Here is a 23477-nt window from a genome sequence, read left to right on the forward strand (position 1 = left end):
GTGGGCAAAACAGGTTCTAAAAGTAAAACTCACGTAGGGAGAATAGAGCTCCCCGGTCTCCGTGATTTCACCCGCCATTTCCAAAAGTGAGGAAGGGCGCGCCGGCGGGGCGGGGCGTTCTTCCTCGCGGGGGCGGCGGCTGCTGCGGCTCCCTAAGGCAAAGAGCAGACGTCAGCGTGCGGACCGGCCTCGACCGAGGTGGCGGCAGGTCTGCAGGCGCCCCCCGCGCCCCGGTCCTTTATCACAGACGCTCACGGTGTCCACGTCTGTGACAAGGCGGCCGGGGGGAGGTCTCCCGGGATGACGCCCACCTGGCTGGAGTTTCCTTGCCGCTCGGACCTCGAGTCATATAAGAGGCCTTGGGAGCCACGAAGCCTCGGGCACCACAAGCGCCCCCTTGCCACACTCTGGGACGCTTGCTCCCCGTTGAATGCAGGGACAGCGAGCTCACTACCGCACAGGGCAGCCCAAGTCACTGTCCGCCTCTCCGCCTAGGACAAGGGGCCGGGGGCTTTCCCAGGTCGCCCTCCAACCCAACTTCTTGCCCCCAAAGCCTCGCCTTTTTAATGGGACCTCCACTTCCTGAACCCCTAACCGGCTTTCTGCCCTCCCCGCCGTAAGGCTCCCCACTCTCAAGCCTCCCCCTCTTCTCAAGAGCCCCCGTTCCGAGCCTTTCCCCGACTTCTCCCTCCCTCCAGAGAGAACCCGGAACCTGCGCCGCCCCAGCCCACCCGCCGTCGCGCGCGGCCCCTTACCTGCAGCGAGGCGCGCCCCGGGCCGCCGCGGCCGCCGCCTCCAGCCCCCGGGCAGCTGCCGGCGCCAGCTGTCCCGCACCAGCGCCCTCAGCGCGCATGCGCCGGCGCCGGGCGCCCACCTGGTCGGCGCGCGCCTCGGGCGGGGTGCGGCGCGCTGATTGGGCGCCTCGTGGGGGCGGGACCGGGATTGGGCCCCGGCGGCTGCCGTCTGCGTGGCGGAAGTGGGCGGGGTGTGCGCCCAGCGTGAGCGGGAGGGGCGCCCGGCGGCCGGGTGGGGAAGCGGGGCTAGTTGCAAGAGGCGGCTCCCGGGTTCTTCTAGGGACGCCTTCGTCCGAGGGAAGTGGGTGTGAACTTGGCCGCCCAGGGACCCCGGTGGCTGGGGTCCGGGGTGAGGGTACAGGGGAGCAGCCTGTAGCCCCGCACATCCGGGAGGGGGCTGAGAACGTGAGCTCCCCTACCCTGACGTGGCCTGGGGACCTGGCGTGGGAAGTGGGAGACGGAGGCCGGAGGCCAGTGGGGTGATGGGAAGGAGGTTTAAGGGCCGGGCTGGGGCGGGGTCTCAGGACTGGGCTAGCGATGGGAGCTTTGGGTTGGAGGCTTCGAAGTTCTGGGAGGTGGGGCGGGAGGAACCCGCCGGAATGGCAGTTCAGTCTTGGCTCTTGAAGGCGCGAGTAAGGATGTCTCACCACCTGTAGCCAAACCGGCCGCCTTTCTCGCAAGGGGTTTAGGGCCCCTGTTCTCTGCAGTCTTTCGAAGGGAAGGCTCTCCTGACACCTCGGCCCCAGGAGGCATTTAGCGAGTTGAGAGCCTGGACTCCCACCCTACGTGGGAGGAAACTCAGGGTCCTGAAGGCCGTGCGCTCCCCACCCTCAGGCTGCGACCATGAGGTTAAACCAGAACGTCTCGCTCCTGGGGAAGAAGGTGGTGCTGGTACCCTACACCGCAGAGCATGTGCCCAGGTAACCGTGCCACCTGACATGGGTGCAAGGCGGCTCTCCGAGGCGCAGCCCAAATGTCAGAGGCTCTTTCCTCGGAGGAGAAGCATGGGTGTGAGAAGTGATTACGTGCAGGAAAAAGTGAACAGTGAAGCAGAGGACTCACTTCCCTGGAAGAGGTCACCCATCCCCGCTGTTCCCTTTCACCCTCTCAGCAAGGAATTAGTTAATGTTCACTAAATGCAAGGAAAAAATTGCCTTCTCACCTGATTGTGAAGTAGCGACATTCCTTTGGTGCCAGTGAATTTTCTGTTCGTGGAGACTTCAGCTTGTCATAAACTGAGCTGGGGGGTGGGGGGTGGTTTGATGTCTCCTGTTTTGAAAGGCGGGGACTGAGTTGCAGGGTGGGACTCTGGGGGGTAGTTGGCAAAGTCTGGTAGACTGGAATGGTGGTGGTGTAGGGGTGTGGTCTCTACTTGTAGTTTTCTGTTTGGGGTTTCCTTGTGGAGCTCTGTCCAGCCTTCTTTGCAGCGGTCAGCTTGCCATATTCTTTCCCTCAGGAATTCGAGGAATGTTTGGCTTTATACCACTCCCCCACACTGACCCCAGAGACAGGATGGGAAACTGGACAGACAGAACTGACCCCTCCTGCTGTTCTCTTGTGGGTCTAGCCTGCCTCTAGGTCTTGTGCCTGTGGCTCTCTGCCTTAGGAGCAACTATAACCCTTTTCTTGGGTCTTCTCTGCGCCCTTGAGTTAGCCTTCTGGGGTTCTCCTTTCTACCACCTGTTTCTTCATCTCAGTGTCAGGCCCAATGCCCCTGGATCAGTCCTGCCTGCTGAAGGCCGCCCCTCTGGCCCTGCAGGTACCACGAGTGGATGAAATCAGAGGAGCTGCAGCGTTTGACGGCCTCTGAGCCGCTGACCCTGGAGCAGGAGTATGTGATGCAGCGCAGCTGGCGGGAAGATGCGGACAGTGAGGAGTGCGACCCTGGGCTGGGCTGGGCTGGGCTGGCAGTGGGGGGGCCGACGCCAGAGGCAGCCTCCAGGGTCCCTCCCATTCTTCCCAGCTGTAGCCCTTCTGAGGCACAGACACCCGTGAAAAGCCTGAGAGGTGCTTGCAACCCTCACACTCTGGTGCCCGCTGAAGCTGGTCCCTGTGGCAGACACTTTTGTCCTCTCCCCCACTCCCTGGGCCCGGCTGGAAGGATTTAAAGGAAGTATTTTGGGCTGTGGTTGTAATTGAGGGCCTGCCCCTCACATCCTTAGCTGCAAGCCCAGTGTGGTTCCTGCTCTTCTTTGAGCCCCCTGCAGTCTGAAAATACACTTGCTGCTTGGAGAAGGCCATCATTTCCTGCAAGAGGCAGATTGAGGGCTTTTTAATCAGCCGCAGGAAGCTCTGGCCCCCCTTCTCCTGCCAGACTCGGGGACGCTGCTAGTGCTCTGGCTCGGGTAGGAAGACTGGCCTCACTGGGCGTGTAGATGTTAACCCTGCGGCCTCCCTCCGTAGAGTGTACCTTCATTGTGCTGGACGCAGCGAAGTGGCTGGCCCAGCCAGGCACCACCGAAGAGAGCTGCATGGCGGGGGATGTGAACCTCTTCCTCACAGATCTAGGGGACCCCTCCTTGGGGGAGATCGAGGTCATGATTGCAGGTTCGTTTCCTCCCTCCTGGGCCTTGGATCTGCTGAACCTTAAGGCGGCCGAGGCTGCATAGGGACCTCCAGGGGCTCAATGGGAGGCTCTGGCATTGGGGAGCCCAGCACCTGGCTGGGGCAGACTGCCACTTGGCACCCTGTTAGCCTGCAGGTCACTCTGTTCCTGTCTTATGCGTGGGTGTGAACTCAGCCTTTGGATTTAGGGTCTTCGAACTTTACTCTGCCCTATTTTGGGGGTGGTCTGGGGGATCCTCTAAAATAGTTGATCTTCCCTGGAGCATCTTCCCAGGCTGTGGGAGGAGCCCCTCCAGTTTCTGTGTCCTTCTTGGTCCTTAGCCTTCTCCTAAGAGGCTGTACGACTCCTCATAAGGCAGCATGTTGAGGTTAAAGAGTCAGCTTTTGGGGTCAGGTTGCTGGGTGTCTCCACACCGAGACCTTGGGCTAGTCATTTCCCTTCTGGGTGCCTCTGTCCCTCATCTGCAGAATGGTAATTATATTTACAGACTTGGTAGAATTGTGAGGATTAAGTGAGATCGCATGTGTTGTGCCTGCCCGGGAGCCTGGCACATGGTGTCCATGATTGTCGTTTTCTCCTAGAGCCCAGCTGCAGGGGCAAGGGCTTTGGCACCGAGGCCGCGCTCATGATGATGTCCTATGGTAAGGAAGTCAGAGCAGACAGTGTGGGGAGAGCTGGCCAGGCCCCAGGTGAGGGTAGCGCAGGTTGGGAGTGAGCCTTCTTCAGGTCTGAGGGTGCAGGCGGGGCAGTGGGGAAGACGGGAGACAGGTGCCTGCACTGCACACTGGGACAGGGCGGGGGGCGGGTGGGGCAGCGGGTGTTGGAGAGACCTTCCTCCTGCAGCTTGTCCCTTTCTCATCTCCTCTGGGAGGAGTGACCAAGCTAGGTCTGACCAAGTTTGAGGCTAAAATTGGGCAAGGAAATGAACCGAGCATCCGGATGTTCCAGAAACTTCACTTTGAGCAGGTAAGGATGAGGCTGGCCGGAGGTGAAGCCTGGCTCTGGGTGGTGGGGCCCGCTGGTGCTAGCACCTGTGGCTGCAGCTTAGCCACCCCTGATCTCTGGCTGTCCTAGGTGGCCGTGAGCAGCGTCTTCCAGGAGGTGACACTCAGACTGACGATGAGTGAGCCGGAGCAGCAGTGGCTTCTGGAGCAGACCAGCCACGTGGAAGAGAGGCCCTATAGAGATGGGTCCTAGGAGCCCGGCTGAGAGCCCTGCACCAGGAAGTGAACGGACCGGGCCAACCCTCTCCAGGCTGGGCTCTCCTTTCAGGGCCTTCACACGCGGGGCAGGACTTTGCCTTGGCCTCCCCCAGGCTGACAGTGGGGCTGAGCGACTCCAGGGAGCCCCTCCTCCCGGCCAAACCTGACTTAGACTCTGAGAACCTGGGGTGGACGGCATGAATCCATCAGTAGAGGCAGAGCTGGAGACGATGGGGGGGGGGGGGAGCTGGTGAACAGGCCGGACTTCCCTTTTCCTGGAAGGCCAGCGGCGCCACTCGGGCTGAGGCCCTGGCTCTAGTAAAGTGCACTGCACAGCCAGCTTTCCGTTCCTCACTGCCCGTAGCCTGTGTGGAGGTGAGCTGCCAGGAGGCCACCTGCAGCTTGTCCCGTCCAGCGTGGGAGCAACAGGACAGCTCAGTCCTGTCATCCTATGGAAGCAGGCTGGCTGGGTGTGGCCCTGAGAGGTTAGGAAACGAATGAGGGTGGCCCTGTTGGACAGGAGGCTTGGACAGTGGGCGAAAATCCTTGCTCCCCCTTTCTTCTTTGGAGCCAGTTTTGAGTAAATTAGTTTTGGATCCAGCTCCTTGTGGCTGGACAGCACCCCTCTGCTGAGTTTGAGGCCTCCTGTGCCCTGCCCTCCACTCCATCCCTCCACCTCCGGGAGCTGCTGCACCTGTCAAGGCCACAAGGGGGCGCCAGAGGTACCGGTTCGGGATGGCATGGATGCCTGGCAACCTGTGCTTAGCAGAGCTGGGCCAGGTCTGGCCACCTCAGAGCAGGGAGGACGCCCATTGACTTCTAACTGCTCAGGCCCTCCCTGGCATCATCTGCAGTGGCGTCAAGGAAAGCCAGTCAGGTTTCAAAACAGTCGTGGAAGAGACTCTGGGGGACACCTGGGGCATTTTCAAGGGTAAGAAACAGCCCCAGGTGAGTTCGGGCGACTTGCCTAAGGCCTGAGCTTTGACAGCAGAGCCCGAACTAACGCTGAAGCCTCCCAGTCCCCTTGATCCTGTAAAAATAGAATCTAAAACACACCTGAAACCAAGATAGAAACTCCACTTGCTGGGGCCCCCTTTATACCAGGCCTCCAGCCCCACTTCACTAGTTCCCTGTGAGCCACCTGTCTTCCGCTCAACTAGTCAAAGGTCCCTAGGGTTCCCCACCCAGTAAGTGACCTAGCGGGGAAGTCCTTGGGCCTGCTCACCCGTGGAGTCTCCATCAGGGGTCAAAGCGTAGAGCGAGGGTGGGGTGGGGGCAGGCCAGGCCAGCTGAGCAGGGCCTGGGGCGATGGGTGTGAAAGGATTTTGGCCCTAAACCCAAACAAGAGGCCAAGTGGCCAGAGAGTGACTAGCTCTTCTCTCCACAGGCCCCCTCCCTGGTTCAAGGTCTCCCTGTTCTCCTCAGTCCCAGGAGCCTGGCTTCGGAGGTTTCCTGGTTGGGTGGAGAGTTGCCTGGGGCCAACTGCCTTCCTTCTCTGAGCACCTGCCCTGGAAGCTCCTGGCCCGGCAGCCTCAGCTCTCAGGCCACCTGGCAGACCTCCAGGATGAGGCTGCCAGAGCCAGAGACGTAAAGGACCTGGGTCTCCTGTGGTGGAACAGGGCACTTCGCCCTTGGCAAGTCCGCGCACCCACCTGCCACATGGCATATCCTGGGGCCCGGGGAGGGCGTTTGTTTTCGCCTAGGCCTGGGAACTGCCCTCCAACCCGGGCCAGGGCCAGATAAGAGCGTATTTGGCGCCAGCTCAGGCCACTCCTGGGAATCCTGCACCCCATGGGCTGAGGGCGGGAGGATTAAAGGCAAGCTTTCACTTTCCCAGTCAGGCCCCAGCGGGTTCACACCCCAAAGCTCCTGGACTTAGGAAGGCTCGGCCCTCAGCATGTGCTCTGGGCCCCTAGTTCCTGGTACGAACATGCCTGTGCAAGTTGACCACCAGGGGAAGCGCCTGGAACTGGTGGGTGGGGCCAGCGGACAGTTATAGACAGGCCCAGGGCCCTCCCGCTCCCAGGCCTGGGGTGCCCTCCCCTCCCAGCCAGAGGCCACCCTGGGAACACAGGTTTGCCACCTCTCAAGGCCGGGAGGACAGAGTTCTAAAGGAAGACACAGAGGCTGAGGAGGTTTGGAGAAACCAGTTGAATTTCTGGTGGAGTTTCCTTACAATGGTGGTGCCTGGCTCAGGGCTGGCCAGGGAGTGGCCAAACCCTCCCCCACCTGCCAGGGTTTCTGTGGTGGGAGTAGAAACAAGAAAGTCTAAGGCTGAGGCCGCTGCTATGTCTTGCATGCAGCAACCTGGAAAATCATGTTAATCAGGAGACAAAAATCCCTCTACTCTGAACTCAAAAAAAAAAAAAAAATCCAACGAACAAAAATAAGATACTCAACCCACAGCGCTTGAAATGCTGTGGCCGCTGCAATCCCGGTCCTTGATCAATCAACAGTTCTCTAGAAGAATCACATTTGCCAAGAGGGGGCTGCTGGTGCTGATTTGTTTGCCATTCAGGGGGTCAGTGGGGAGGAGGGGGGGGTTGGGTGGGATGGGGGCCCAGCCCTTCCAGCTTGCTGGGTGGTGCGAGGAGGCGCTCAGAGATTGCTGAAGAGTTCGTTTTTCTTGCTCCAGTCCATCTGCGGGGCCCGTTTGTTGCTGCGCTTCTGGTGGGCCCTCTCTTTGGCCACGGCCAGGGAGATGTTGAAGTCTGGGATGGGGTCGGAGGAGGAGGTAGATGAGGGTGCTGCGGAGTCCTGCTTCTTGGGACTGTCTTGGGAGTTCAGCTGAAAGAGCAGGGGGAGGCAGAGCGGGAGTCAGTGCCGGGCGAGGCGTCCTGGTCCTCAGCCTTGGAGGTAGCTCCTTGGGGCAGTGCCCAGGGAAGCCAGGTCACAAGAACAGAACGTGGCTCAGCATGTGACCCCGAGGCAGGCTGGTGTGCCAGGCACGAGTGTGGCCTGAGAACGGGGTGCCACTAACCCAGTGCCACCCCTGCCCACCCGCCGGCCTACCTCCTCGCTGGTATCACTGGAGGTGGACCGTGCCAGGGCTGGCCTGGGGTTCTCGGAGGCCACCTCGGCCAGGGTTTCATAACTGTTCTCCTGGCAGAGAGAGGACAGGTATGGGTTGGCGGGGAGTGGGTTGGGGAAGTCCCGAGCGGGAGAGGGAGATTCCAGGGACGACAGGTGCCTTGTCTGAGAACCTCCACTTGGGCCCTTGCCATCTACCCGAGCCCAGGGCCTGAGCCTGCCGCGGCCCTCAGGGGACTTCCATTGTTACGTTCCTCCCAGGACCTGAGGGGAACCTGGGTGCAGGCTGGAGGACCCTTTGGGGATTAGCTGAACTGCCCGTTCCCAGTCCTCCCAGTGAGGCCTTCAGGACGGCCTTGCCTTTTGGGCCAGTGACCAAGGAGAGGTTCCTGGGGCGTGGGGACACTGGGGGCCGACTTGGCGTGGGAAACCCCTGTGATGTTCCCTGAATCTCCTGTTGCCACCTAATTACTTGGACTTGACCCAGGAATCTTAAAACTAACCCCAAAGCAGCTAAAAAGGGCTTAGGAGTGAGGAGTAAGGTACATGAGATTCTGCACCCCAAATAGAGTGACAGGTGGTCCGGGGACGCCCCCTGCTGTGTCCCCCAACAGGAGGCCCTGGGCAGGGGAGACTGAGCAGACCGTGCAGAGAGCCTCGCTCCATGGTCAGTCTACCCCAGAGTGAAGGCCTTGGCCAGGCCTTCAGCTTGGCGCTCAGCCCCTGCCTGGGTTCCTGGGGCCAGGCTGGCGCCGGGCCCTGCCATCTCAGCTCTGGCCTCCACTGCCTTCCCTTCCCTTCTGCCTGGAAGAAGGAGGGGCGGGGGGCTTTGTTCTTCCAACCCAGACTGGAAGTAGCCGGGCAGCAGGCGGCCAGACACTGCTGCTCTGTTCTTGGGGGGAAGAATGGCCTCTTCTGTGTGGGGGACTTGGAGGCAGGGCTTGTTACCAGGATGGCGGGGTGCAGAGGGGCGTGCCAGGTCTCTCCTTGGTCCCAGGCAGGGGTCGAGGGCACACCGGTAGGTATATAGTGTGGACTCAGGAGGGAGTAGCTCGGAAATGAGTTTCCATCGGGGCCAGCTGGCTGTCCTCCCAACCACACCCCCTTCCACCCTCCTCCCGCAGCCCCCAGACTAGGAGCCAGAGAAGCAGTTAGGGGTTCACCTTTACCTTCTGGATCTCCCCATTGGTAAAGGGCTCAGGCAAGGGACCTAATGAAGGGAAAAAGCAGAGGTGAGTCCAGAAGCTCTGGGCACACGGGCGGGTGGAGCGTGGAGGAGGGAGAGGTGTGGGGCTGGGAGAGATCTCGTTCCCTAGTCAGTGTCCTGGCTGCACCCCACTGTAAGCGCGGCTGCCACTCTGATGGCCCGGCACACACACTGTGCGTGAGTGTAACAAGTTTCATAGCACAACCTGCTCTGACCGTACCCCGCCTTCCCTCGCGGCCTCACAAAGCTCACGGACGGTTTCTACTCGCTTTCCTGAGAAAGAGTGTGCTGGTCGCTGCCTACTAACCCAATCGCACGAGCCCCTGATGCAACATCAGCTGCTTGAGCCAAGCCCTGTCCCGGATGGGGCTGAGAGGGCCGGCCGCCCGTCTAAGAATCACCAGGGAAACGGGTTAGGAGCACAGATTCCTGGGCCCTGGCACCGGAGCCTCTGGTCCAGTGGGGCTGAAGCGGCCCAGGAATCTGAATGTTCCAAAGGCTTCCTAGGAGACGGAACTAGAACCACACCCAGCTGCCCCTGCCTCTACTGGCCAGTGTGGAGAGAGGACAGGAGGGCTCAGGGCAGTGTCCCAGCCAATGGGAACAGGGAGGTGGCCGGAGGGGTCAGAGGGAGAGGACGCTGCCTGGGGTCACCCTCACTGGGCTCATCTGGCCAGAGGCCCCACGTGGCTGCAAGGGGAGCTGCTCCATCTCTGGGGACTAGTCAGCCTGGGCGGATTTCTTCTGAACTTAGCTTAACATTGTGTATGTCCTCTCCCCCCGACCCTGGACCCCAGTCTGGGCAGCCAGGCATACCTGCCTCTCACCTTTCCTCCCTTACAACACCCTCGGCCTTCCCACAGTGGCCGGCAGGGGACTGTTAGGACATGGGGACGCTCACTCCCACTGCCCCCAGGCTGAATGGGGAGGTGACATCATTCTGGAGAGACCAGGAGGGACACTGGGGAGACCTGTCCCAGGGCCTCTCCCAGTGCAGGTCCTCTGGGAAGGGCTGCAGTCACCCTGTTCTCAGGCCCCCCCCCCCCCCCCCCCCCCCCCCCCAGCCAGGCAGGGAGGGAGGGAGGTGTGGGCTGGTGCCCTGGCGCTGAGGGGAGAAGGTGCTGGAGGAGGCTGGGAAGGAATCTGAGGAGCTGGGAGGAACCCAGACCTCTGCTGTGTCTCCTTCAGGCCATGTCCCCAAGAGCCAGGCTGGGGCTTCTCTGGGCCTCAGTTTCCCCTCACTGAGACAGGGGGAGGTGGCATCCCACCTCCCATGCAGAGTCTGCTAGGGATTTCCAACTAACCCCCAACTCTAGCACCCCTAGCACCCTAGATTGAGCTTGATAGGATGGGGCCTTCCCAGTCGGCCCCTCCAGCCAGGGATCCAAGCCTATGTCATGTCCTTCATGTGGAACCCCCCTTACAAACAGAACCCTGACACCTTCAGGGAGGGGCCGCCCATTGCAAAGACCAAAGAGGTTCTATCCCTGACCCGCCCCCCGCGCCCCCCCCCCCCCCCCCCAGCCATCTTCCCAGGGAGAAAATGCAGACCAGGGAGCAGAGCGCTGCTTAACTCCTCCCTGCCCCCACTTAGCTTGGGCTCCATCAAGGGGCCGTGCCAGGCTTGGCAGGGTGACCGTGGGGGGTGGGGAAGACAGGGGCCCAGGGACCAAGGGGGGACCCACTGCTCTCTCCAGCCAGCAAGCCTGGGTTTCCAAGACAACCTGAGAGAAGGGAGGGGGAGGCACTGGGCCCCTGTCACTGGACTCTGATCTGACCAGGCGGCAGCCCCAGAGTTAACCCTTTCCTGGTGTAGCCCTGCCCTGAGAACGTGGTGGGGTGAGGGGCTGGGTTTCCTTTAGTGCTGTGCTCTGGCCCACCTCACCATCCCTTGTGCCCGCTTACCTGTCACATGCCGTCCTCAGAAACCCAAGGCCCATCCCTGCTTCCTGCTGATACTAGCTCAGCCCCCCTCCCTCCCCACCCACACCCCTTGGCCTTCCCGGAAGGAGAGGGAGGGAGCATGGCAGCAGGAAGCTGTCAGCCCTCACCTGGGACCCAGTCACGCCCAGAACTCTGGCCAACATCCCTGCCTTGGGGGCCTCCAGCCACCCCGCCCAGCTTACCATGCAGGTGCTCGTGAGACGGGATCACTTTGCATTTCTTGAAGAACTCATCGGTCTCCTTGTCCACCACCAGCAGCTTGGTCTCCTCGCCGCCAGCCTTGATGGCAGACACCACATCCCCGTGCTGCTTGCCCTCCATGCAGACGCCGTTCACCTGTGGGCGGGGCGTGGTTACCAGCACAGTTCTCGGTTCTGGGGGCGTCGGGCGAGGAGGCACAAGTGGTCCTCTTCGTCCTCAGCCAGTTGGCAATCCAGGGACACGGAGCCCCCCTTGCCCAGAGTCCTGAACGAGGCAAGGGGTCCTCCCACTTGATAGTCAGATGGGAGGCAGGACACATGGGAAAAGCCAAGGAAAATATCCGGGGGAGACTAAGCAAACAGCTGGGAAGACGGACGGGCAAGGCCTGGAGCCTGGGTGGGTCCCAGCTTCCCTGTGGACCTGCCTCGGCCTCCCGCCCCGGCCCTGGCTTGCTCAGTGTAAAATGAGAACCTCTACGGTTCGGAGACTGAGATTCTGGGACCTGCCCAAGGCCTTGGCTCGCGTTTCCTCTCTGCCCAACAGCCTCACTTGGGAGAGGACTTCACCCTCGCACTCCATCCCTGCGCCTGGCGAGGAGGACGCAGGAAGCTCTGGGGGTGGCCCCGGATGTCGACCTGGATCGATGGGTGAATCATGAACTGCCAAGTGTGTCTGCTCAGTGAAGAGGCTCCCAGGGGAGGCAGGGAGGAAACCAGTCCTTTGCCTACCCACCATCTTTCCTTCCCTCCTGCTGGCCCACCATCCCTCCCGCCGGCATCTACGCATCAGGGGCTAACCAAGGAGCTGCTGCTGTGATGGCTGCCCCAGGAGCTGGCTGTCTCTGTGGGGAGGAGCCTGGGGAGAAGGCGAGAGGCATTACCTCCACGATACGGTCCTGGGCCTGGAGCCCCGAGGCCTCGGCGGGGGAGTCTGGGTCCACTGACCGGATGAACTGGCCTGGCTTGGTCTTGTCGCTGTGCAGGTTGAAGCCGTAGCCGTTGGGACCCCTCTTCATGGCGCAGAGCCGAGGCCGAAGCTCACGCTGTGGGGACAAAGCACAGTCCGTGTCGTTCTAGTGTCCTGGGCCCCACTCTCCCTGCCTGTGCCCGGCGCCAGCTCCCACCAGGAAGATCTGATAACAGGCAAATCTGCTGAGATCCAACTGCACCGGGGAGAACGCTGGCTGGGGCTCCCAACACTGCGTGAAGACCCCGTGTTGCAGCAAAATGCTTGGGTGACCCTGGGCAATAAGGCTCCTCTCCAAGCCTCAGTTTCCTGTTCTGCAAATGAGAAGTGGGGACAGAGTAGCTCAAGTCCCTCCCCTTTTGACATTCTATGGTTAATAATTTTGATTGATACCTTGTCCCTCCTACCAACGGCTCAGCTGGCCCTCCTGGGGGGTGACAGGTGGGTACCTGACATGGGGTGGGGAACCCTGGCCTCTGTATAAGATGTGAGAGCCGTTTCAGTGCAAGAGATCTGCCTGTGCCTTCACAGGTGGCGCTGGCCAGGCCACGGCCGCAGCCACAAGGGGTTCCTTCAGCCCAGCCCTGCTATTCAGGGCCCCTTCCCCATCCAGGCTCCTGTCTGCAGAGGGAGGCAGGCCCGGTGTTTACTGAAAGCTGGGCAGCGTGTTTACAGTAAAGCCGTTCCTCACGCAGGCTCCTGTCTCTCCCCTGCCAAGCCGAGTGGCCGATGACCACAGATCAGGGGGATGCACAGTTGGGGGTCCTGGACAGGACAAGAACCCCACCGGTGGAGCCAAGACCGGTCTAGCAGAGAATACCAGAGGCTCAGAGATCCTGCTGGTCCCCAAGTAGCACACAGACACCCAGCTGGGACCATCCCGCCATCCTCGGGCCGCCTTAGGCAGCTGAGCTCGCGGCTGCAGCCCAGAAGGCGTGTACATGATGCAGGGAATCGGGTGTGAGTGGGCAGGACACTGCAGCCTGAGCACCAGGGCTGACTTGGGGTCCCTCTCCCCCTACTCCCAGGCCTGGGGCAGGGCACAGCAGCCAGCCTATGAGCTCTGGGTTGCCCCTGGACACCAGGCCACAAGCAATGGCTGAAGTCAAGGCCCTGGCCCAGGTTCCAGCTGCCCCACTGTGTGACCTGAGGCAGCGATTTCCTTCTCAGAGCCCCAGTTTCCTGAGGCTCTTAACATACAAGCGGACACCCCACAAGCGTACAGTCCCTGAGCGGAGTACTTTCCCACTGTTGTGAACACTCACAAACAGTCAAATGAAAGTGAGAAGTGAGACTCTGGGGCTCAGGGGTGGGTCCAGGTTGCTCTGAAACCCCAGTCGCAGCTGGGAGTGGAGGTGAGGAGGGTTCACAGCCCACCTGTCTCTACTGCTGGCCCAGGAGGCAGCGCCATCAGTCCCCACCCCTCACTCTCAGGGTGACTTTGCCTCCGTTAAGTGCTGGGGCGGATCTTTCTGTGCTTCAGGATGTTGGTGGGGGGTGTGAACAGGCCAAGACAGGAAGGAGGGCTGACAGTTGGGCCTGCGGGTACCCTAATCTGGGCTAGAGGCCCAGGCCCCCCTTTCTCTGAGTTCTCATTCCTTCCCATTCCTCGTGGCAGGGCCTCACCAGCATGCCCAGTTGATGCCTGCTTATCCGGCCAGCACAGCCCTCTGGGATCTGGGATCTCGTTCCCGTTCCGGGTGTAAGACAAACTCTTCTCCCCTCAAGCTAATCCCTCCGCAAAGCTGTCGGCCGCCCTCCCCCAGGCGAGGTGAGCAGAACAGGTCTGACCAGCTGCCGCCACCTGGGCAGGCTCAGCTTTCGGCCCAGCCAGGCTCAGCTCCACCACAGCCCCGAGAACGTGGGGAGGGAGGGGCAGCTCCCATGTCTGCCTCTCCCCACCTGCCCTCACTCCAAAGAGCCTTCCCAGAGCAACCTGGCCCAGGCTGGTCACCCCCAGCTTCAAGATGGGGAAACTGAGACTCGAGATGCCATGCCCACTGCCTGACGTCACACACGGCGTTACAGGGGAGGAGCCCGAACCCCAAGCCTGTCTCTGACTTGGAGCCCGTGTTCCTCCCACCATCTGTGGGCTGGCACCTGAAGACCCAAGTTCAGACTGGGAGGTGCGCACCGCCCCCCAGCCCCCACCCCGGAGCTGGGGCCTCAGCAGGGTCACAAGCACTGGAGTCCTCTCCCCGAGGTGCCTGCAGCCTCTGCGGGGAGGGGCCTGGGAGCTGATGAAACCACAGCCTTCCTTCCGGGTGCGCGAAAGGTTCTTGCAGCCAGAGCTAAGCCTGAGCTTGGGATAGGCGATGACGGGGACAGTGAGCAGCCTGGGCTGGGCCTGGGCGGGGAAGGGGGCAGCGTGGGTGCTCTCCAGGTTGGCACAGCTGCACTGCTGCCCGGGGCTCTGTGTCTCGGGCTCCCCTTAACTGAGCCTTGCTGGTGACCTGTCCTTAAAGCTGGAGGCCACACTGAGCCACGAGGATGGAAGAAATAAGGGACCCAGCTAGAGAGGCTCATTGCCCTCTGGGCAGGCAGACAGGAAACCCCTTCTGAAGTGTTGGACACCCACAGAGCCCCATCCTGCACCCGCCTTCCCAGGTCCCCAGAGGCTCCTTCCTTCCCAGGGCCAGCTGCAGGCTTGCATTCCTCCCAGAGACCAGCTTGTTTCTCCCCGCCCCCCTCCCCTCCCCGCTGTCTCCAGGAGGTGTCAGCGCCAGCTGCTGAGTCAGCCCAGCCCATCCTGGGTGGAGGCTGGTGCTGACAGGAGTCCCTGGGGGCAGCCTCCCTGGGGGTCGTGGGGCTGGTCCAGTCCTGAGAAGAGAAGATGGGAGGGGCCAGCTGCCCGGAGCTTGGCCACCGTGGGTCCTGGGTTAGAGCTGGGCAGGGCCTGGGGAGAGGGGGAAATGGCAAGTCCAAGCCATCCCCGGCCTGCAGTGTGGCCCCAGGGGCTCGGGGGGGAGCCTTGTGCTGGTGCTTGAGGGGCGCAGAGCCGGGCTGGGGGTCACTACAAGGGAAACATGGTCTCAGGGTGTTCAGAGCCTCAGGGAGCACAGCTCAGAAGTAAAAATCAGGATCTGCTCAGTGAGGAGACTGGCAGAGATCCGCAAGCGAGAGGAAGGAACGTGAGGCAATGGTGGCCAGTGGGCAGTGCAAACGGGCTGGGGCGGCATGAGTCTGAGTCACTTCCAGAAAACGCCAGATCCACTTTCTGGAAAAGACCCTGCTAGGAGACCTGCCTCCAGACTCATGGCACCACCAGGTTCTCGGGCTGCTCCAAATTCTGTCCCAGGCCTGCCTCCTCTCTCCCAGGGAGCCCAGCCCCACCCCAAGTGGCCGCCCAGTCACCTCCACCCCCGCAGCCCAGGGAGCGGATGGCGGGCACGGAATTCAATAGGCACCACCAGCAGCCACCTGGAAAGCCGGGGAAAGTCGATACCCTAATCCCAGTGACTGTCTCTGGGGATCAGGCCCAGGGGAGGATGGCTGGGGGGCCAACGCCCCGCTGGGCCTGGCCCCTCCCTGGCCGGTGCCATGGTGAAGAGCCCATCTAGAACAGCCAGGCAGCTTCCTGCAAGGGGCGGGCTGCAGGAGGGGAGACTACCAGGTGGCTAGGGGGAACAATAGAGGTGACCCTCATCTCCCAGGGCTGCCCATCCCCCCACCCCCGCCCCAGCCCCACCCAGCCCAGGGCTCCTGTTTATGCACTTAAGAATGGTGCCCAGCTGCCTCCCACAGAGAAACGAGCCCCAGCCAACAGGGCAGGGGAAGGGCCTGGCTGTCCTGGTGGGCAGGCAGAGGGAGTGCTGGGCTAAGGAACCCTGGCTGCTCAGGGAGCAGCTCAGTGCTCTCAAGGAAGCCAGGTTGGAGAGCTGGCCCTGCCTGGGGTGACGCGTGACGGGGAGCATGCGGGCACTGTCCTTACGGCAGGCCGGGAAGTGACCAGGACCCAGACTACTGGCCAGTGTCCACAGCTCTAGGCTCATGGATCCTCTCCTCACCCCGGGGGAGGTAGAGGCTTGGCTGCCACTGACTCATGCCCTGAAGTGGCTCCACTTCACCCCACAGGACCTCCCGTCTAAGGAATGTTAGACACCTCCATTCGCAAAAAGCGAGCTGCTTCTAGCCCTTGACCCTGAACTTCCTGCTGTTTCTCTGTGGAGAGGCACTTTTCTGGAGCCCAGCAGGGTGGGATCGAGGAGGGAGACATAAGCTTAAGTGGCGGCCACTTCTTCAACAGCCCCCAGTAGGGGCCCTGAGCCAGATCCCCCTCCGGCTCTTTCCTCCCACTGCTGTCCAGCGACCCATCTGAGGGAGAGGCTGGCTCAGGTCTCCCCAGGGCTGGGCAAGTCTGGGATGGAGCAGGCTGGTACGTGGGCTGCTGCCTGGCTGGCCACCTTCCAGGCTGGCCACCCCATGCCCGCAGCCCAGCAGGCACTCCACTTCAGCCCCCCTGATCCCTCCTCCTCCTCCCCCAGAGAAGCCGCTGGATTTAACTCCTGTGGCCTGTCTCACGAGGTTACTTGTAAGAACCTTCCGGGAGCTTGTGACACTGGAGCTCTACTGAAATACTGTTTACTGAGCACTTGCTATGCGCCTATCACGGCACTAGGACTTTATGTGTATTTTCTTGTTAAAACTCAATTATAACCCTGCAAGGAAGGTATTATTGCCCTCATTTCACAGATGAAGAAACTCAGGTTTAAAGAGAGCAGGCTCCAAACGCAGATCCAGACCAGCATTATCCAATAGGAATATAACGCCAGTCATCTAGGCGTTAAAGAAGAAACCATTCCACAGGCCCAATATGGCATCACTCATGCTAATAACCCACGACACCACACCTCGACTCACTACCTGGTCTAACTGCGGATTCAACCTCTCCAAGAAAAATAATCTTAGTCAGTCTGGAATTTTCTGGACAAACACCAGTAAGGTAACCGTCCCCGGGCCCTCTCCCCGTAGAGAGAAGAGGCAATCTGCAGGATTAGAGCCCTTCCCAAAGCACAGCTATCAGGCCCCAAATCGCCCTTTCTTTTCCTTTGCCGATAGTTCCTTGGCCGCATCCTCTTCCTATAAAATTCCTCCATTTTGTCCAACCCTCAGTGAGCCGTCCAGTTGCTATTGGGATGCTGCCCAACTCACGCATCGTTTTATTGGTTGAATTTTTTGGGGTTACATTGGTTAATAAAATTATATCAGTTTCAGGTTATATCAGTATTATTTGTATAATACGTCACCTGTATACAATTGTATTGTATTCACGATCCCATGAATCACCGAATAAAGCCAATTTGACCTTCAAATTTACTTGGTTGAATTTTGTTTTTTAGCACAGGGAATTTAAAAATTTTCTATTGGCTACATTAAAAAGTAAAAAGAAACAAGAGAAACGAGTTGTATTATCTTATTTAACACAACACATCCAAAATATTATCATTTCAACAGGTAATCCATTTAAAAGATTATCAATGGGCTATTTTACATCTTGTTATCTGTACCAGGTCTTTAAAATCTGGCATTTAGGCTTACAGCACCTCTCAGTGTGGACTGGCACATTTCATGTACCAGGAGCCACACGCAGCCAGTGGCTGTGGCAATGGCCTGCTTAGGTCCTCACCCATTTGGCTGTCAGCCCCAAACATTCCCAGATCCCCACCCATGACCTTATAACACGGAGAGATGGGAGCTCAATTGCACAGCAGAGAGCAGCACCTTGAACCTGGACCGTAGCATTTGTCTTTTTCTAGGGCAGGAACCTAAACATTGCCTAGGGGTCTAAGGAAGGCCAAGGCCAATAGTCAAGATCAGCCTCCAGGGAAGCCCTTTGTACTTCAGGACAGCCCAGAGATAGTGAGGGTGGATTCTAAGGACCCGAGGGTGAAGGTAGAGACTTAGTCACCAGTTTCCCCACCCAGCCCATCTCAGGAGAAGGGATGGATGGGTCCAAGGAGTCTGCCCTTTCTGGGTGGAGGTGTTCCATCAGGTGCTTGAAGGACACTGCGGGGGACAGGAGCACCTGGGAGTTCTGGCCCAAAGGGCTCAGCTACCTGGACCCTTGCAGGGAGAGGGTCCAAGCAGCATGAATCTGTGCCACTGTGATGGGCAGACCAGCTGGAGAGTACGCCCCCAAGCACAATCCAAATGTGTGGCCAAATGGGTATGCAGGTAGACACTGGAGTCAGAGCAAGCTGGGTTCCAAGACACACCCCTGAAAGTAAGAGCCAGGGGCTATCCCTAGGGGAGGAGAGACCCCCAAAACATGGCCTAGAAGGAGGACCCAACACACAAAAAGGTCACACACCCTGTCCATTTCACATCCAAACATCCTGAGCTCAAACCCGGTTCCGTCCCCCCAGAAATGGGGAAGAGGCTGCTAGGCTGCCAAATATTGTGCCCGCCCACCCACCTTGTTGGCTGGGGTGCCTGCACCATCTTTGCCCCTGGGGTCAGGGTCAGGTCTGGTGGAAACCACCCCACACCGGGCACTGACACAGCCACACCCCACCACTGAACCCTCTCAGCAACCCTGGGTGCTGGCGTCCCATCTCAGAGACGTAGAAGCTGAGGCTCACAGGGAACAATGGACAATGAGGGGCCCAGAGCCAGCGGGCTGGCAGGACTGACCCCAAAGCCCAAGCTTTCCAGTTTTCTAATTTTAAAATGGAAGCTGCTAGAAGGCAAGAAAAAGGAGTGGGTAGCTTCTTCTGGAATTCCGATCTCTGGGCGTGTTTGAGGCTTTGAGGCGTAAACAGGCCCAGGTGTACTGGAACGAGATGGCTTAGGACAAAGGTCGCTGGTGGCTGTTATGCATTTATTCACTAATTCACAAAATTTGATTGAGCCGCTCCCTACTCTGTGCAAGGCACAATGACGGGGACATAAACACAAATAAGGGCAGGTGTGGCCCTGGGGACTCGCCACGCCGTGACAGCAATCATAAACAGAGAATTCAAATCCTGCACGTTTGTCCAGAGCAATAGCGGAAGGACAGGGAGTGGGAGGAGGTGAGGAGAGGCTCCTGGGGAAGCGAGTGGCCTTGGAGAGTGTGCAGCGAGGTGAAGGGGCTGAAGGGGACCAGGTGTGAAGGCTCAAAGGCCAAGCCAGCACAATGTGCTAGCAGGGAGTTTGGACCCTTGGTGTGGTTGGGTGGACAGCGGGGAGGTGGGGGGAGGCTGCCAGGTTGTGACAGGCTGTGGAACGTGATTATTCAATAGGAACGACACCCTTAGTTGAGCACATACTTCGTGCCAGGTGTGGCTGCAGCTGCACTTGCCTAACGAGGGAGGCTGATCCAGGGCTAGTTGCCCCATGGATGGGGCAACAATTGCTGTGGAATATTTATTAATTCATATACCAACAACCAACGTTTACCGCCCACTTGGTGCCAGGCATTGAGCTTAACAGACACCCTTGAGTAATCCCGACAACCCTTCGAGGCTGCTGCTGTCGCCCCCAACTTACACAAGAGGAAATGGGAGGCTTAGGGAGGCTGAGGTGGCCCCGCCAGTACAGTGGCGCTGGCTTAGGCCTGCCCGTTCGCCGCTGTGAGTCCCTGTGCCAGGCGCCAAGCTCCAGGGGGTTAGGTCCCATCCCTCTGGGTGGAGGCGGGGAAAGCCACCACAAAGGGGGGCAGAGCCAGAGGCACACCTCCACCTCCTTCCACACAGCGCGACAGGCCCCCTCACCCTCTGCCTGTAGCATTCCCGCCCCAGGCTGGTCTTCCCCATCAGATGTCCCCTGCCGCCCAGGCCCCTTTCCAAGTAACAGCTTTTCCACGTGTGAGGATAATGGAGAGACCAAAACAGCCCCACGGAGAGGCCTTTTAGGGAAAATAATTTACGATGTTTATTAACATTTTTGCGGTGACAGGGCGGGTCACCTTCAAGTCCACCAGATTTCATGGGAATTTCCCACTGGAGGACGTAGGAGTGCTGGCTGGCTGTGCCCAAGGCTACAGGCAGTGGCTACACAGCACTCGGATTCCAATGCCTGGGCCTAAAGGAGCTCCATTCAGCATCCCACAGGGGTGCGAGTACTTCCTGTTAAGTGTAGAATTCTAGAGGACAGGTGTCACTGTAATCCAAGGCCCCCATTTTATAGATGGGAGAACCAAGGCTCAGGGAAGTTCTGATTTGCTTGTTGACCTGAAACCCCAAGAGGCCTGGTGACGGTGTCCCCAGGACTGGGGGCTGGTTCTCCTCCCTAACCCGGTACACACAAACCGCCGGGGGACTGGGGTTCTGTGCTCACCCAGAGAGCAGGAAGCCAAGGCTGCTGCCTTTCAGATGGCACGGGGGAGGAGGGGAGGCATGTGCTAGGTCCTCCCCGGGGCCCTCCCACACCCAGCAGCAAAACCAAATGGGTAGTGGGAGGAGCTTGACCTGATGCAACTTCGGGTGTGGGGCGTGAGGGGTGGCGGGTTACTTGTGGGAGTGCCAAAGTCCAGAAAATAATGGAATGGCAAATAGATGCACTCAGCAGAATGGATTTCTGCCTGGGACCAGAGGTCATGGGCTCCAACTCCCTGGTGTTGACCCCTGGCTGGGGTGCTCTGGCCCCTGCCCCACCCTTGCCAGTGCCTGCTCGGTAATGGCAGGAAGTGGGAGCCTGGTGGCCCTGGCATTCCTGGCACTCCACTCCGCTGGACAGGGCTCCCAGTGACCTCACTTCCGTTACTTCCACTGATCAGTTGGTCCTCTCTGGCTCCACCTTCTACCTTTAGGCTGAGCTGTGCCCTTTCTCTGACCAGGGGAGGCTCCTGCTGGCGCCAGGAACACCTGAGCCACATGCTGCCACCAGGTGGAGAGCCACCAAATGGGCCCACGCCCTGCCCCCCCCCCCCCCCCCCAGTCGGCACCCTGAGGCCTCCCCCTTCAGACTCTGGGGACAGAGCCTGAGTACAACTCCAGTGTTGCCACTGCTCATCCTGCAGCTGACCCAGACTGGGATCGTTTTTGGGAAACTCTAAACATGAGTAAAAGCAACCAGTAAAAACTCCAGTCCTGCTGTCCGGGGACTGGAGTGAGGCGGCTGCCTGGGCAGGACCCCCTACCCGAAGCTGCTGGCTGGCCCCTGCATGGCCCAGGGCCACCGACCACTCCCTCTCCTCCCTCCCCAGCCATCTTTCTCCTCCAAGATCCTCCCTCCCGCGCTCAGATACCAGCTAGCGCTTACTCCTCACATTCCTGAGGATCATAAATCCTAGGAGGCAGAGCCGCCGGAGACCTCTGCACCTCCTCCCCGAACTCCACCCCACAGCGCCCAGGTTGGTGGGGCTTCCTCTCTTTTCTTAGAAGTCACACCGGACTGCAAGAGGAGGATGAAGTCCAGCCGCTGAAGTTAATGATACACATACCAGGGCTGGAGGGGAGGCGCGGAGACAGCCCTGCCTGCCACCCCTTCCCCCGCCCCCTCCCAGCGCCCGGGCTCCGCGGGTCCCACTTGCTTCATCCCAGCTCCAGTTACCACCCACTGGGGCCACGGAGGAAGCTGGCACCTCTGGGCAGGCTGGGAATCGGGTGGCCGAAAAGCCGGCCCCGGGATGGGCGGGATTAGAGGTTTCCCCAAACACGGGAGCAGCCACCACAAACAGAACAGAGGAAAGAGGGGACTGGGCCGCCCGCCCGCCCTCCCTCCCTCTCACTTCTAAAGGCCAAAGAACAAGTGGCAAGAAAAGCTCAGAGTCCCAGCCCAGCGCGGGGAAGGGGTGGGGGTCGTGGGAAGCAGCCCCAAGCCTGCAACCGCCCGAGCGCCCGGTAGGCGGGCGGAAGCAGCTTCCCCCTAGAGGATCGAGTTTCCAAAAAGACCAGGCTGGGCGCGGGGCTGGGCGTCCGGGCGCCTGGGTCTCTCCCCGATCCCCCTCCCCTCGCCCCGTTCCAAACTCGCCGCCCGGCCCGGGCCCCCACTTACCCGCTCGGGGTGGCTCTTCTCGGACTCGCGGGGTTCCGGCGTGGCGGCCTGCGGCTCATTTTCGCCGCCAGCCCCCTTCGCCTCGACGGCGGCCGGCGGCTCGGCCTGTCCGGGCCCTTCCTGGGCGCGGAGCATCTCCTCCCGGATCTGGACGCCCAGCTTCTGCAGCCGCTCGTCCGTCTCCAGGTCGACCACCAGCAGACGCACGGCGTTGAGCGAGGCGCGGATGCGGCTCACCACCTGCTGGTGGGTCTCCCTCTCCACGTTCTCGCCGTTCACCTCCACCAGCCGGTCGCCGGCCAGCAGCCCCGCCTTCTCGGCCGGAGAGCCGGGCTCCACCAGCCGGATGAACTGGCCCACCTTGCCCTTCTCCCCGTGCAGGTGGAAGCCGTAGCCGTTCGGACCCTTCTCCAGGCAGCAGAGCCGGGGCAGGGGCGCCCCGGCCGCCGCGTCCGCGCTCATCTCGCCCTGCGACGGCTCAGCGGTTCGACGCGGGGTCCTGTCGGGGTCCGGAGACGGGACGACCCAGCCCTTTCCCCGCGGACGAGGAAGCTGGAGGGAGCGCCGCGAGGACTCCCCGCGCCGGCGGAGCGAGCAGGTGGCCCGCGAAAGGCCGCCGCGCACCTCGGGGAGCTGCACTACAAGCGAACGGACCAATCCCCGCCCGCGCGGCGTCTGAGCTTCCCAGCACCCGCCCCGACCCCTTTTCCTAGGGGGCGGGGCCGCGCCGAGGGTGTGGAGCACCCTGAGCCAATCAGGGACCACAGGCAGGGGGCGCTCGGGCCGGGTGAACGACGCGAGCCAATGAGAACGCGCAGGGGCGGGACCCTGCGCTCCGCGCGGCGCTCGGCGGCGGGAGAAGAAAGAGGCTCAGGAAGTGGAAGTGTTTGTTACCAAGTGGCCCGAGTTGAGGCGGGGGCGGGGCGAGTTCCCGGTGCTGGGCCGAAGGGCCCGCTGGCTCGGTTCTGATTTCTCCCACCCGTGTGTGGCGGGGGTCGAGGAGAGCTAAGCCGGGACCCTAACGTTTTAAACAGCCTTTAGGCAAATCCTTGTGTGCAGCTTCAAGTCGGGGGCTTAGGAGGGGGGCGGGGGGCGGGGGGGAGCGACTGTTGCTGGGGCAACCGATCCCGTTCGGGAACGAGGCTGCGAGGTCCCAGGGGTCGTACAAAAAAGACTGAGATCCACCTCGGACTCAACCGTTGTTTGAATAACGAAGTCTTCGGCTTGTGGAGCCCCTTTGTGCTGTCCCGGGACCTGGTTATAGGGGGGCGTGCTCTGATCCTCCCTGGGACGGCGTGAGGGCCCAGGAGAGACACTTCGCGGGGCTGCCCATTGAAGAGGCCATCAGGGCAATGGCATGGGCATGGGCACTGGCCTCGGCGCTGGACGGGAGAATTGGGGTGGGGGCAGGCAGAACAGAGTCAGGTAACCAACCGCAGTACAGTCTACAGGGAAAGAGCCCTGGCTTTCTTCCATTAAAAAAAAAAAAAAAAAAAAATATCAGGACCCTAAGATAAGCCTCCTTTCAGCTCCTCACAGAGGAGAGGCTGGTCACAGAGGCCGGGCAGTCTGTTAAAGGGTGAGGTGACTACTTGGGGCCATTGAAGGACGAAGATCAGATGATTTTGGCACTTCAGGGCAGTTCCTCC

At 60.5% G+C, this 23477-nt stretch overlaps 3 protein-coding genes across 14 annotated transcripts in view; 1 reads left to right on the forward strand and 2 right to left on the reverse strand.

Moving 5' to 3' along the window:
* The window catches only part of TMEM104 (transmembrane protein 104), a 41889-nt gene extending 39335 nt beyond the window's left edge, over positions 1 to 2554 (reverse strand). For 3 of the 6 annotated variants that reach the window (XM_036338967.1, XM_036338964.1, XM_036338963.1), the window contains exons 1-2: positions 1957 to 2554; positions 34 to 152 (exon numbers count right to left, since the gene is read on the reverse strand). Coding sequence is in view for 2 of the 6 variants with exons in the window: in XM_036338965.1 (XP_036194858.1) it covers positions 34 to 78 (45 nt within the window). In the remaining 4 variants the exon portion in view is untranslated. Of the gene's footprint in view, positions 1 to 33; positions 153 to 755; positions 911 to 1956 lie in introns of those variants that run through there. The other 3 variants (XM_036338968.1, XM_036338969.1, XM_036338965.1) reach the window with 2 other exon arrangements.
* Positions 992 to 4593, forward strand: NAT9 (N-acetyltransferase 9 (putative)). Of its 4 annotated transcripts, none has more exons than XM_036338989.1 (7): positions 992 to 1199; positions 1629 to 1714; positions 2554 to 2663; positions 3198 to 3341; positions 3942 to 4001; positions 4232 to 4326; positions 4435 to 4593. In XM_036338989.1, exons 2-7 carry the CDS (start codon positions 1638 to 1640, stop codon positions 4555 to 4557), a joined length of 609 nt encoding a protein of 202 aa, XP_036194882.1. In that variant the 5' UTR covers positions 992 to 1199; positions 1629 to 1637; the 3' UTR covers positions 4558 to 4593. The 4 variants fall into 4 exon arrangements, with proteins under 4 accessions (XP_036194882.1, XP_036194884.1, XP_036194885.1 ...); XM_036338991.1 differs by having other exon boundaries at positions 992 to 1091; XM_036338990.1 differs by having other exon boundaries at positions 1009 to 1095.
* A 2105-nt stretch (positions 4594 to 6698) lies between these two features.
* Positions 6699 to 22518, reverse strand: SLC9A3R1 (SLC9A3 regulator 1). 4 transcript variants are annotated; one of them, XM_036338971.1, is made up of 6 exons: positions 21829 to 22517; positions 11825 to 11986; positions 10926 to 11079; positions 8756 to 8802; positions 7575 to 7664; positions 7034 to 7349 (listed from the first exon to the last, which is right to left on the reverse strand). In XM_036338971.1, exons 1-6 carry the CDS (start codon positions 22288 to 22290, stop codon positions 7161 to 7163), a joined length of 1104 nt encoding a protein of 367 aa, XP_036194864.1. In that variant the 5' UTR covers positions 22291 to 22517; the 3' UTR covers positions 7034 to 7160. The 4 variants fall into 4 exon arrangements, with proteins under 4 accessions (XP_036194863.1, XP_036194866.1, XP_036194864.1 ...); XM_036338972.1 differs by having other exon boundaries at positions 7036 to 7349; positions 8762 to 8802; XM_036338973.1 differs by lacking the exon at positions 7575 to 7664 and having other exon boundaries at positions 7032 to 7349; positions 8762 to 8802.
* Between the last annotated feature and the right edge of the window lie 959 nt (positions 22519 to 23477).

This window comes from Myotis myotis, unplaced genomic scaffold, assembly GCF_014108235.1.
Source record: "Myotis myotis isolate mMyoMyo1 unplaced genomic scaffold, mMyoMyo1.p scaffold_m19_p_17, whole genome shotgun sequence".
NCBI lineage: Eukaryota > Metazoa > Chordata > Mammalia > Chiroptera > Vespertilionidae > Myotis > Myotis myotis.